This window comes from Sesamum indicum, linkage group LG5 (assembly GCF_000512975.1).
Source record: "Sesamum indicum cultivar Zhongzhi No. 13 linkage group LG5, S_indicum_v1.0, whole genome shotgun sequence".
Classification (NCBI taxonomy): Eukaryota; Viridiplantae; Streptophyta; class Magnoliopsida; order Lamiales; family Pedaliaceae; genus Sesamum; species Sesamum indicum.
In genome coordinates, this window is record NC_026149.1 from 15,937,960 (window position 1) to 15,949,824 (window position 11,865).

General features: G+C 34.7%; 2 protein-coding genes across 3 annotated transcripts; one reads left to right on the top strand and one right to left on the bottom strand.

Annotated features, from left to right (window-relative positions):
* LOC105162668 (diacylglycerol kinase 5) lies at window positions 654-8,759 on the top strand. Its single transcript, XM_020693726.1, has 13 exons — window positions 654-792; window positions 892-1,112; window positions 1,296-1,418; window positions 1,542-1,670; window positions 1,749-1,834; window positions 2,410-2,533; window positions 3,384-3,432; window positions 5,339-5,421; window positions 5,720-5,787; window positions 6,588-6,662; window positions 6,931-7,018; window positions 7,134-7,250; window positions 8,252-8,759. Exons 2-13 carry the CDS (start codon window positions 900-902, stop codon window positions 8,582-8,584), a joined length of 1,488 nt encoding a protein of 495 aa, XP_020549385.1. The 5' UTR covers window positions 654-792; window positions 892-899; the 3' UTR covers window positions 8,585-8,759.
* LOC105162669 (protein DOG1-like 4) lies at window positions 9,177-11,111 on the bottom strand. Of its 2 annotated transcripts, none has more exons than XM_011080756.2 (3): window positions 10,811-11,111; window positions 10,044-10,672; window positions 9,177-9,740 (listed from the first exon to the last, which is right to left on the bottom strand). In XM_011080756.2, exons 2-3 carry the CDS (start codon window positions 10,473-10,475, stop codon window positions 9,435-9,437), a joined length of 738 nt encoding a protein of 245 aa, XP_011079058.1. In that variant the 5' UTR covers window positions 10,476-10,672; window positions 10,811-11,111; the 3' UTR covers window positions 9,177-9,434. The 2 variants fall into 2 exon arrangements, with proteins under 2 accessions (XP_011079058.1, XP_011079057.1); XM_011080755.2 differs by having other exon boundaries at window positions 10,784-11,111.

Below are 11,865 nucleotides of genomic sequence, written 5' to 3' on the forward strand. Positions count from 1 at the left end.
TCGCGTTTCTGTTGGTAAATCTTGGTAGCATTGCGTTTATAATTGTTTGTAATTGCTGAAACTGTCTATTTCTATATACTTGTGTCATTCACGTGGATGATTTATAGTTTGTGCTTGTATGAGACATTGTGCACTGCTGGTCACTGGATTATTAGGGAAAGGTGATTCCCCACCGTCCACCCCAAATGGTGGTGGCTGCATGGGTGTGGCCCAAGGATTTCACATGCTTGTTCTATGTTGTTATGGGATATTGTGAATATTTTGAAGTTCTCGAAATCAATGCTGGTGATTTTTGGGATTAGACTTTAGAAGTTGATGCATTTGTTTTATTCGTCAAATTCTTGCATGAAGTTCTAGGAAACCAATAACAATTGAACTTTTTCTGTTGTTAAATGGTGTTCGAGTGTGTCTGAGGTGTTCAATCTAGGAGCTATTAGTTTGTTTCTGAAACATCATTAAACCTTATATAAATCTTGTTATCTTAATGTGGCTAACTTTTGGTGGTGGGGCTTTACGCCATACTGGTTTTAGGCAACAAAGATATGACATTGTTGTACAAGCTAAGTTGGTAATAGTAGATGGACAGTTAATAGCTTGGCAGATTGTTGAATCAACTGGAAGTGATTTCTTGTTTATGTTTCAGTTGATAGAAGCACTAGCGATGTGCTGCATTCAATGGCTTGGGAAGAGATTATAACCTTTATAGAATATCCTAGGAACAATGTTTTTGGGAAATTTATGAAGGTCCCAAAGACAACCAACGATTTTGCTTTACGTCTACTTCTTTGTCAAGTAATTCTCTAATTTTACTGATCAGGTTGCATACTCTATTGTTTGTTTGAAGGTAGTTAAACTTAGTGGCCCCGACTACTCATGAAATTTCTATTGCAGTTGCTGATATGGAGTTAGCAGCGCCAAGTTCAGAACTTAATTCTGAGAACTTTGTGAATGCTTTTTATATCCCTACCTATGTACTTGTTCCAAACACAAAAGTGGAGCCTGTGGCTACTGTGCCTGAATGCCCCGTTTTGGTATTTATCAATTCCAGAAGTGGTGGTCAGCTAGGTGGAGATCTTCTTGTCACATACCGATCCATACTAAACACAAACCAGGTAACATTAGCTTATACGTTCCCCAAAAGTTTCTTCAATGTATGGTGTTCATAATATTGGAGGAGGTATCCTTTTCAAAATCAATAAATCATTAAATATATAAACCATGAAGATCCAGTGTTAGCTTAGTCTACTTCTTTTGATATAGACTTCTCTACATGCTCTGATGTCTCTGATTTTCAGGTTTTTGATTTAGGAGATGAAGCTCCGGATAAGGTGCTAAGTAGGCTTTTTGTCAATCTTGAAAGGCTCAAGAATAACGGCGACCAATTTGCTCTTATACTTGAGAAGAAGTTGAGAATAATCGTGAGTTGTGCTGTGAAATAACATATATGAAAATTTGCCTTTACTTTTCATGGTGACTGATAAAATCTGGTGAATGTGATACCTATATTTCTACTGCAACATCTAATGCCTTTCAATGTGTAGGTTGCTGGTGGAGATGGTACTGCTGGATGGCTCCTTGGGGTAGTGTCTGATCTAAAATTAGCGCAGCCACCAGCCATAGCTACTGTGCCTTTGGGCACTGGGAACAATTTGCCATTCGCCTTTGGTTGGGTAAGAAGGAGTTGGCAAGTCTTGATTTGTCTTTGACAGAAAATGTTCAAGAATTTTGTCTAAGCCTTGAAATTTCAGGGTAAGAAAAATCCTGGAACTGACCGTAACTCTGTGCTCTCGTTCTTGTATCACGTGCGGAAAGCAAAAGAAATGAAGATAGACAGGTAATGACTCTCGTTCTTGTATCTGTCTATGAAGATAGACAAATAGACAGAGAGTATCTGGTTTCAACTTTTTGAACTTCCTTGTTATCCCGGAAAACGCTCAAGCTACTTGCATGTCACCTTATTCTCATATTTTCTGAACATCATGTTAATGAGTGCTATTCTCATCCTAAAGCTATTCATAGCATTGAAAATGAATCATTATTGATCAAAATTACATGAACCCTGTCATGGTTCTTAAATCATCATTTTCTTGGTTCATAATGCGGCGCCATCAATACATTATGTGCTCATAGACTGAATCTGAAAAATGTTTCAAATGATCTTTTGATTAGAAATGCACACACACTCATTTTCCAGCCAAAATAAACTTTCTGGAGTCCACTACATGAAAACGTTATGTTTGTTCTATTCATACGTAGATTCTGTTATCAATATCAAACGTTTTATACCTTGCTCGTGCGTGCATTTTTCACATTCTGTAAATTCGATGTGCTGAAATTCACTATTTGCTTAGTACATACGACTTTTGTCTTCTCTCCTAATCGCGCAAAAGTCGTCCCGTTGTCTTCTAGCTGGCATCTTCTCATGCGGATGAGAGTACCCAAAGAAGGCACTTGTGAGCCACTTGCTCCTCTGGAATTGCCACATTCATTGCATGCATTCAATCGGGTTTCTCCAACAGATAATCTCAATATGGTAAGAAGGCTTTTCTTCACCTCTAGATTCACTACCAGCGTTTTTCGCTTTTTCCTTTACATATCCTCGAGCCTTGTATTTGTATTGTAACACAATTCTCGCTTAACCTCTGCCTCACAAAACTGATATTTGTCATCTTGATTTATCTATTACGTTTGCTTCGACATCTCCTAGGAGTAACACTTCTGATAATTATTTTGTTGAAAGTATGTTGCTTTCCTTGTGGGCACCTAAGAAAAGGCAATCTTACTAAACATTTAGTTCTAGTAGTTGGTTGATACAAGTAGAAGGTACAGTTGTCCAAAGTGAAAAATGCAAGCAATCCTTTTGTAATATCGCAAATGAGCAAATTACCCCCTTATGGAAAATAAATAATGATCTACCTCCCCGTATTTTTTAAAATATAATAATTTACCTCTCTATATTTTTTGAAATGAATAAGGAGGTAAATTGCTTCATTTTAAAAAGTATAGAGGGGTAAATTACTATAATTTTTTCGTAGGAAGGTAATATGCTCATTTTCAATATCACAGGGAGATAAATTGCTATTCACACGTTGTTCAAATATCAACAAGTATAATATTTTATAAGCTCTTTAGAATCGCCAACTCCTTTAATATTATTATAAGATCTTTAAAACGTTTAGAAACTTATGAGCTTACACAAACACCCTCGTAATAACTAAGAAAACTGTTGATAGGGAACACCCGATATGTTTATTATAGGAAGTAACATCAATTTACTCATTCTGATAAGAAAAACACACACACATACATACACAAATTTATATAGCTTGAAACTTTGAAGGAATTTTTGTTGATATTTAGTTTTTGACATGAAAATGTTTCAGGAAGGTTACGACACTTTCCGAGGAGGATTTTGGAACTATTTCAGCATGGGTGAGTGTGGTTTTCATTCTCTGATCAAATTGACACTTTATAATAAAATTATTTCTGATCATTATATCTGATCTGCATTTCCATACATATATTATGAGGCATTAGTAATTCGTACTGGACCTTTGTTGTGTTAATAAACATGTTTAAGTAAATAATATATGTTCATTAGCTCTGTTCATTGCTTTATATATTTTTATTTTAAAATTTTTTATATATTTAATTTCATATTCAATACTTTGTCAATCTTATACTCAAAATTGACCATATATTATAATTATTAATCAATATCATACATTTTATTTTGAATAACAATAAAATATGGTACTTTTATTTATACATTTAATCTTTATGCAAAAATAAATTTAATAACAACTTAGTAAATTATAATAATTTTTATAATTAAAATGGGAAAATTGCAAGGAACCCCTTTGTGATATCGCAAATGAGCAAATTACCCCTTTCTGAAAAAATAAATAGCGATTTACCTCCCTATATTTTTTAAAATACAACAATTTACCTCCCTATGATTTTTAAAAATGAAGCAATTTACCTCCTTGTATAAGGAGGTAAATTGCTTCATTTTAAAAAGTACAAGAGGGTAAATTGCTATAACTTTTTTATAGGAGGGTAATGTGCTCCTTTTCAATATCACAAGGAGGTAAATTGCTATTCACCCTAATTAAAATTATTATTTAATATGACACATATAAACTTTATGTTATATTTTAATATATATTTGTATTATGTTATACTTTTTTTAAATTGACAAGTAATTCACTTATGATTTTTTATCTATTTCTAGAGTTTTATATTTATATCAAGATATACACTATACATTAAGCAATCTATTTTAGTACTTATAAATTTATGTCGAAATTTAGTGATTCCTATGAATTAATCTAAAAATAATAATAATAATAATAATGATGGTTGAACAATTCTAATTATTTTTATTATATTTTATCATATATATAAGATTATGTCCATCAGATCATATCAGATAGTATGATTTAAAATCACATAGCTTGATTCAACAGTACAATGTCTTGAATAATTACTCTTATGTTTAAAGTATGATATCTCGATATGTGTGTATCCAATAAGTTTAAAACTTTACCAAATGTATTTTTCTGTAAGTTTGATCATATCTAATAGTTTGATTTGAATTTTGATAGCCCGATTAAATCCATGTTGTTCAACAGTATAAGATGATAGTTACATCAATTTAATACTAACATTTACAAGTATATAAATTTATTGCAGATTATGAACATATATTAATTTCAACTATAAAATATTTTTATGTACTTCAATTGCATTATTCCAGATAATGGATACTTTTCTACAATTTTAAATTGTTCAGTATAAATTTTTTTTGGTATATTTTTACTAATTATATTACTGTTAAACTAATTAGTAGTTTATATTTATAACAATAAATTAAAATTTCATACTATATTTCGGTATATTTATAACATAGTATACATTATGCAATCTATTTTATTAATTATAAATTTATGTAAAAATTTGGTGATTCGATCCCATGATTTAATCTAATAATAATAATAATAATTATTATTATTAAAAAAAATTATACCAAGCTCGAGCTCATCATGTTAGAATCGAACTCGAGCTCACCAAAAAATATCGAGCCCGACTCGTTTATCCCCCTAGCTAGCGGTCAGCCTTTGTAAATTATAAAACAAATTTGTTTTTTTAAATAAAGGTTTGAAGTCACGGATGCTGTCCACGATCCCAGTTTAAAATTAAAAAAAAAAGAATTGCTGAAGTTGTGGACCCATATTAATATTATACTATTTATTTTAATTATATTTTTGTTAATTTTGTTTATTAATATCAAAATAATTAAACCAACATTATATCCTACTATTTTTATTGTCTTTAGGAATGGATGCACAAGTGTCGTATGCATTCCACACTGAACGTAAACTGCATCCCGAAAAATTCAAAAACCAGCTGGTTAATCAGGTAAATATTGAAGATCTAAATACATATGAAATTCTTTCTCCCTTTTACCATCATGATTTCTGCTGTGGCGTCTTTATTCAAGTCACAGGCCAGTTTTTAGGAGGAAGAATTTGTTGAATTCTTGCTTTAGGTATTGCATATTTTTTATGTAAATTCCTCACAAGAATATGCTTCTTTATAGAGTCTGAACATTTTTGTAATTTTTCTGGTGCATTTTTTCTTACAAGTAAGAAACTTAGGTTCATTTGGAACTAGCCTAGATCTGGTTGTAATGAGATGTTTCTTTCTTACATCTTAGGGAACATATGCAAAGCTTGGATGTCAACAAGGATGGTTTTTCGCATCTTTAGCTCATCCTTCTTCAATGTGAGTCTACGTGTTTCATCGACCATGCCTTTGCTCAACTTTCATTACTTCAAAAGCTAATATTATTGACAAAATATTGAGTAATACCTTTTGAAGTCGTAACCAAAGATGTATGTTAAATGATAATAATTTTGATTTTGTCGCAACATAATTATTGGATGAATAGCAATTTACCCCCATGTGATATTGAAAATGAGCACATTATCCCTTATGAAAAAAATATAGCAATTTACCCCCTTATACTTTTTAAAATGAAGCAATTTACCTCCTTATACAGGGAGGTAAATTGCTTCATTTAAAAAATTATAGGGGTAAATTGTTGTATTCTAAAAAGTACAGGGAGGTAAATCGCTATTTTTTTTTTCATAAGAGGTTAATTTGCACATTTGCGATATCACAAGGGGGTCTCTTGCATTTTTTCTCATAATTCACAAGAATTGTGCATTGAGTTGTCACTATAGGCAGCTAGTCGCAAACCGCCTATAATGACAATTTAATGGCAACCGCAACTATAGTGACAATTATATTTGTTGGTACTACATTGTCACTATACATGAGTTACTAATTATATACAGTCATAATTTTTTGGTCACTAATTAAAACCTATTGACGACACATATACTTAAATATAGTCATAAATAAATTATGAAAACTATTGTACTGACAACATAAAAATTCTTGTCATTTAAAACATATAACTAGTTACTATTTTAATATTGTCATTTAATTTTTGGTCAATAATATTCCCTTTTATCGAGTGTTCAAAGCATTACGTGTCTACTTCATTATGTTCGGTGCAGGAATGTAGCTCAGATGTGCAAGGTTAAGGTCATGACAAAGCAGGGTTGTTGGGAATGCATCGAAATCCCTCCCAAGTACTTCACTGATTTATTTGCAGAATTTATCCTGATTCATGCATGCTCTATAAATGTTTTTTTGCATAGAAACATGAAAGCTTGCCAAGGTTAGTAGTTGAAAACAGGGCGAAAACGCATTGAGGTTTTCGATCATCATAAGTACATTGTTATAATCTCAAACTCTTGATCTACAACTATAATACGCTGCTATTTTGGATAGCTGATTTGATTTCTGAAGGAAAAAATGAGGAAGTTGCAGCAACGTTATACTTCTTTAATCATGCAGTATCAGGTCTATTGTGTGCCTTAATCTGCCAAGCTTTTCTGGAGGACTGAATCCATGGGGAAGTCCAAGTGGCATGAGACGACGTGAGGTCAGTAGCCTGATGCTCTATCTTTCATTTCACTGTTCTCTTCCAGAAAAAATAAGTAAAAATCAAAATTCTTGATCTGTTAATTGTATATTTTCTGCTTCGACTTGGTGCACAGAAAGGTTTCACTCCACCTTATGTTGATGACGGATTAATTGAGGTTGTCGGCTTTAAAGATGCTTGGCATGGACTAGTTTTGCTTGCTCCAAAAGGACATGGACGTCGTATTGCTCAGGTTTGTCTTGATTTTGTTTATGCTGAAAGTTTTGAATCTGTCCAATTTTCCTTTCTCATGGGCGCATATCCATTGGCGTTTGCATCACGAGTTGTTTCCACATCTTTGTGGTGTTTGCAACAGCTTAATTTAAGTGCTTATCGGCTTTTTGCTAAAAATACGTAGAACATAGTGCTTCTAATTTATAGATTATACATCTGGATTCCTTAAAATTGAGTTCATTTAAATCAAAAGTTCTAAGCTTCTCCCCACCAACTTTTGGTACTTATTGGTAGAATTGTACATATCAAATAAAACTTTTTCTCCAACCACTCCAACTTCAGCTGCTTTCGACTTTTCTCTTTTGTTTTTAAAGACTCCAAACTTTCGCCACAACTGAACGTACGACTTCCTTTACAACTTATTCTCAATGGAAACATAGAAACTAATGCAAATACCCCTAAATTTGATTGTATTAGACTGTACTATCATAAAGGGTGACAGAATTATTGCCTATCACACGAGCTCAATGTAAGTCTGCGGAAAAAGAATGTTTTGGCCCTTAAACATTCGGAACTTTTCCGTTTTATTAAATGAGCTGTAAATTTAACCATTTTACTGGCTAATCACTGGAACATGTTACATGTGCCAATTCTCTACTTCTGCTCAAAAAGCTGAAGGAGAAGTGTAGACGGAGTAGTAGGCATTTTCCTTTGTTTTCATCACAACGTTACTTTGTGTATGGAAGCAAGAATCTTATCCAAGATGAATTTTCACTCAAGTAGTAAAAGCAGCAAACTATGTTCCGTGTTGAGAATGATGAAAGCTCGTAATTTTTGTACCCAACTCTGCATGATTATGTTAATAAACATCTTCAGATATATGTCATTGAGTTAACTGTGAGGTGTACAAGGTTTCATAGCATTGAGATGCTTTGTTTTCTTTCCTAGCAGAACTTAACTTCTCTTATATGTTCTGAAAGATTAAGCCGGCTGGCCGATTTGCTGTCATCTTATAAACAGGCACGCGGTATCCGGTTTGAGTTCCATAAAGGTGGAGCTGAACATACGTACATGAGGATCGATGGGGAGCCATGGAAGCAACCGCTCCCAGTCGACGATGAGATGGTGGTAGTAGAAATTTCTCATCTTGGCCAAGTCAAGATGCTTGCTACGCATGATTGTATATCCAAAAGCGTGTTCGACCCCTCATCTCCTATGGCACAGGAAGATGGGAGGGATAGCGATAACGAGGACGAGTCTCCCGAGGAAGCGTCGAGGAAATTCGGGGCTGCAGAAACATTCAAGATTCCAGATGATGTTACCCTATCTCTTGACCCATCTCGCCTAAGTTAATCCTGCTGCTGATAAATACTTGGATTAGCGGTTATTTACAAGAGGTATTACTGCTCTGCAATTTTGCTAGACTTTATCTTTTTTGGTTACCTTAGTCATAAATATATAGATGTACGAAGAGAAGCACATTTGATTAGGAAAATTTCTTGAAATCATCTTTTACTTTGTTGGGTAAGTTTTTCTTGCTTTAGGATTATGATTATTGTTGTTTTTTTTTACCCATCGCATTAAGATCATATCTAGGGAGTCTGAGTTTGAAGTCACCTCGAAAAGGCAAAGGCTTGGAGCCTCCTTGTGGATGATAGTGAGGTGGGAGCCTCAGCCGAGGTGGTCGAGGCGGAGAGCAAGTGCTTCAAGAGATGAGCCCGACTGGGCACAGGCGACTTTACCACTAAAAAGAAAAAAGAAAAAGAGAGAGAGAGGCAAGCCTGACTTGACTTCTTTTCAGCTTTCTTAGATCTCTAAATTTTCCGTTCTATTTTTCTTCCTAAAACCAATCAAGAGAGCAACTGTCAACTATAGATGTATAGGAAACAGAAGATATTGTGAAGAAAGTTATTTATTTAAACATTCTTCACTCAGAGCAGACAACTTGGAACAGCAACAGATTTATTCAGACATTCTTCACTCAGAGCAGACAACTTGGAACAGCAAGAGATTTATTCAGACATTCTTCACTCAGAACAGACAACTTGCACAGCAACAGATTATGACAACTAAACGGCAGCAAAACCAACACTTGACACATAACTAAAAGACCAGTACCCCTTAACTTATTATTATTATTGTTCCAGAACTTCCTCAAAGACAGCTCATAGATAGACCTGACACTGAACCAAATTGTCCTTAGCTAGACGGCCCGGCTTTCGATGTCCGAGAAGATGGCATTATGCATCCGGTTCTGGCCATCTCTCTGCATTCCCCACCGGCGGACTCTGAGCTGCAGCTGAGCCACAGCTGCCAAGAGCCTAACAGCTTGAGCCGGTTTCAGTATCTCCACTAGGATTATGCCAGTTTTCATTCTCAGAAAATCAGCACACTCCACTAGAGTCTCCAAGGACAACTTCAGCCGATCCACAGCCGACTCCATGTTATGCTGTGCCCCATTTCGCAGCCGCCCCAGGCGCCTCACCAATTCCACCATCGGTGGAGACGCCTGCAATGTAAAAATCGCGAAAAACATTATAAGATTCACCGAGAAGTCTTTAATAGTCTAGGTGAGTGCAAGTTAAGTAAAGGTTCTCGAAAGGCCCTTAGTTATAGTTTAAGCACATGAAATCCCAAAAAAGCACAAAATTCACATCAAGCCTTTGTCCCTTTTGGGCATAAAACTTTAAAACACAAAAGAACACCCTTAATGATGGGAACGTCAACTATATATTTCATTAATTAACACTAACTTTGGTTTGGGACACAACGAAAAACTTTGTGCTATGTAACGAGAGATAGTAACTATTACCACAACTTCCTGCACCCTGTCAAACTCATCAGTGAGTTCTTTCTCCTCCTCCTTAATCTCAGCCATCAATCTATTTATCCTTTGAGACTGTTCTTCAGTCAGGTCCAACACGTTGTTCTTCACAAGCCGGAACAACAATCCAGGCCTAAATCCACCAATCCAGAGATAGGCTCTCTCGAACGAGCTAAACCAAGTAGGCATAAGCACTAGAAACACGTTTTCCTCAACAACTCTTGCCTTGGCTTCAAAGTAGTGTTTGTAGTGCCCCATTACTTGCTGGATGAGGTCCTTGCAACGCACCTCGTACTCTTCTTCCTCGGACCTGTTTCTTTCCATTAGTCCTAGGAGGTCTCGCAGGTATCGTTCTTGATCGATCAACCATCGCCCAAGAAAGGCCTCAAACATTTGAGCAGGGTCATTGGTTTGCGACATTATGGGATGAACCGCGATTCAATTAGTGGCACTCAAAAAGCAAATGCCATCTAGCAATATGCGTAAGTAGATTCATCCTTATATAATACATCCTACTTGGCTGCTAAGGTTGCCTTAGATCGAGAAGCAATTTCTGTGGCTCCAAGTCGGACAGCGTGCGCCTTGTATCATGTAGTATTGCTCTTACCTCAGGTTTTCTGCAGAATTAAGAAAAATATATAAGAAAAAGACAGAAAGATTGACCGAAAGAGAGAGTAGAAAACGACTATCTAAAACTCATAAAAAACTTGATTTTGGGCAGTTTTTACAAGAAGCTGGGCAGCTTAACACAGTACAATCGACGATAATGGCGGTGGGCGGTTGGAGGAAGCGGTGATTGACACCTCAGACGGCAAGAATTTGCATGTTCAGGTGGGTTCAGCCACTCACAGGGATGGAAATAAGGATTCTTGTGGAGGAAATGAATGTGGACAGGAAATGCATGCCATCACATGGTGAGTGATGGAGAAAGATGGAGTTATCTATAACCGACTGTTGGAGGGTTGGATCAATCCAGACATGTGCAAGCATTATTACAGCTTCATGAGTGATGAAATGGAAGATTTTGTCCTTAGGTTGTTTTCATTCTTTTTGTTTTTCAACTGGGGAAGTTGTTGTTGAAATAGTACTGAGCTCTCACTGCAACTCAATTTTCCACTTGCGGCTGCATGAACTTGATGTCATACTATGATTCACGAGGTCCTGATTTCTTTATTCTGATCTTATCTGCAGATATCAGGGAATTGAATTTTTTACTTTAAATTTTATTTCATTTAACGTATGAAAACTTACTATGTTGTCATCTTTTTTTTTTTTTTTTAAAAAATAATTTTTCATGTTGTGTATATGTTAAATAAAATAAAAAATGCAATATATAGGATTTGAAATGAAAAATTCAATCCAAGAAAAAGACTAAATGTAAATTTTAAATTTTGAACGTTATAAATGTAAGTTAGTTAATGGTATTATATTTATTATTTATTGAAAAATAAATAATTTTAAAAAATATAGCTTAATTGTTATGATATGTTTAAAGAACAATAAAACTTTTAGATGGGTAAATATTGAGTATTATATATTGAGAAAAATATTATTTTAGTCCGTTAAGTATGCCCAATTTTAGTTTTAGTCCTATAAGTATGCCTATTTTTTATTAACTCCAGTAACTTGCAAAATTAATTAGTTTTAGTCCTCCGATCGATTGGATTTATAATTTGCGCCGAAAAAGTGACATGGCATGACTCCTAGATGCGTTTTTGTTGATTTATAATCCTATGTGGTTAAAATTATGAGGTAGAAGAGAAGTTGGCCATCTTTTGTGCAAGTTTGGAGAGAAGAAAAGTCACCTTTC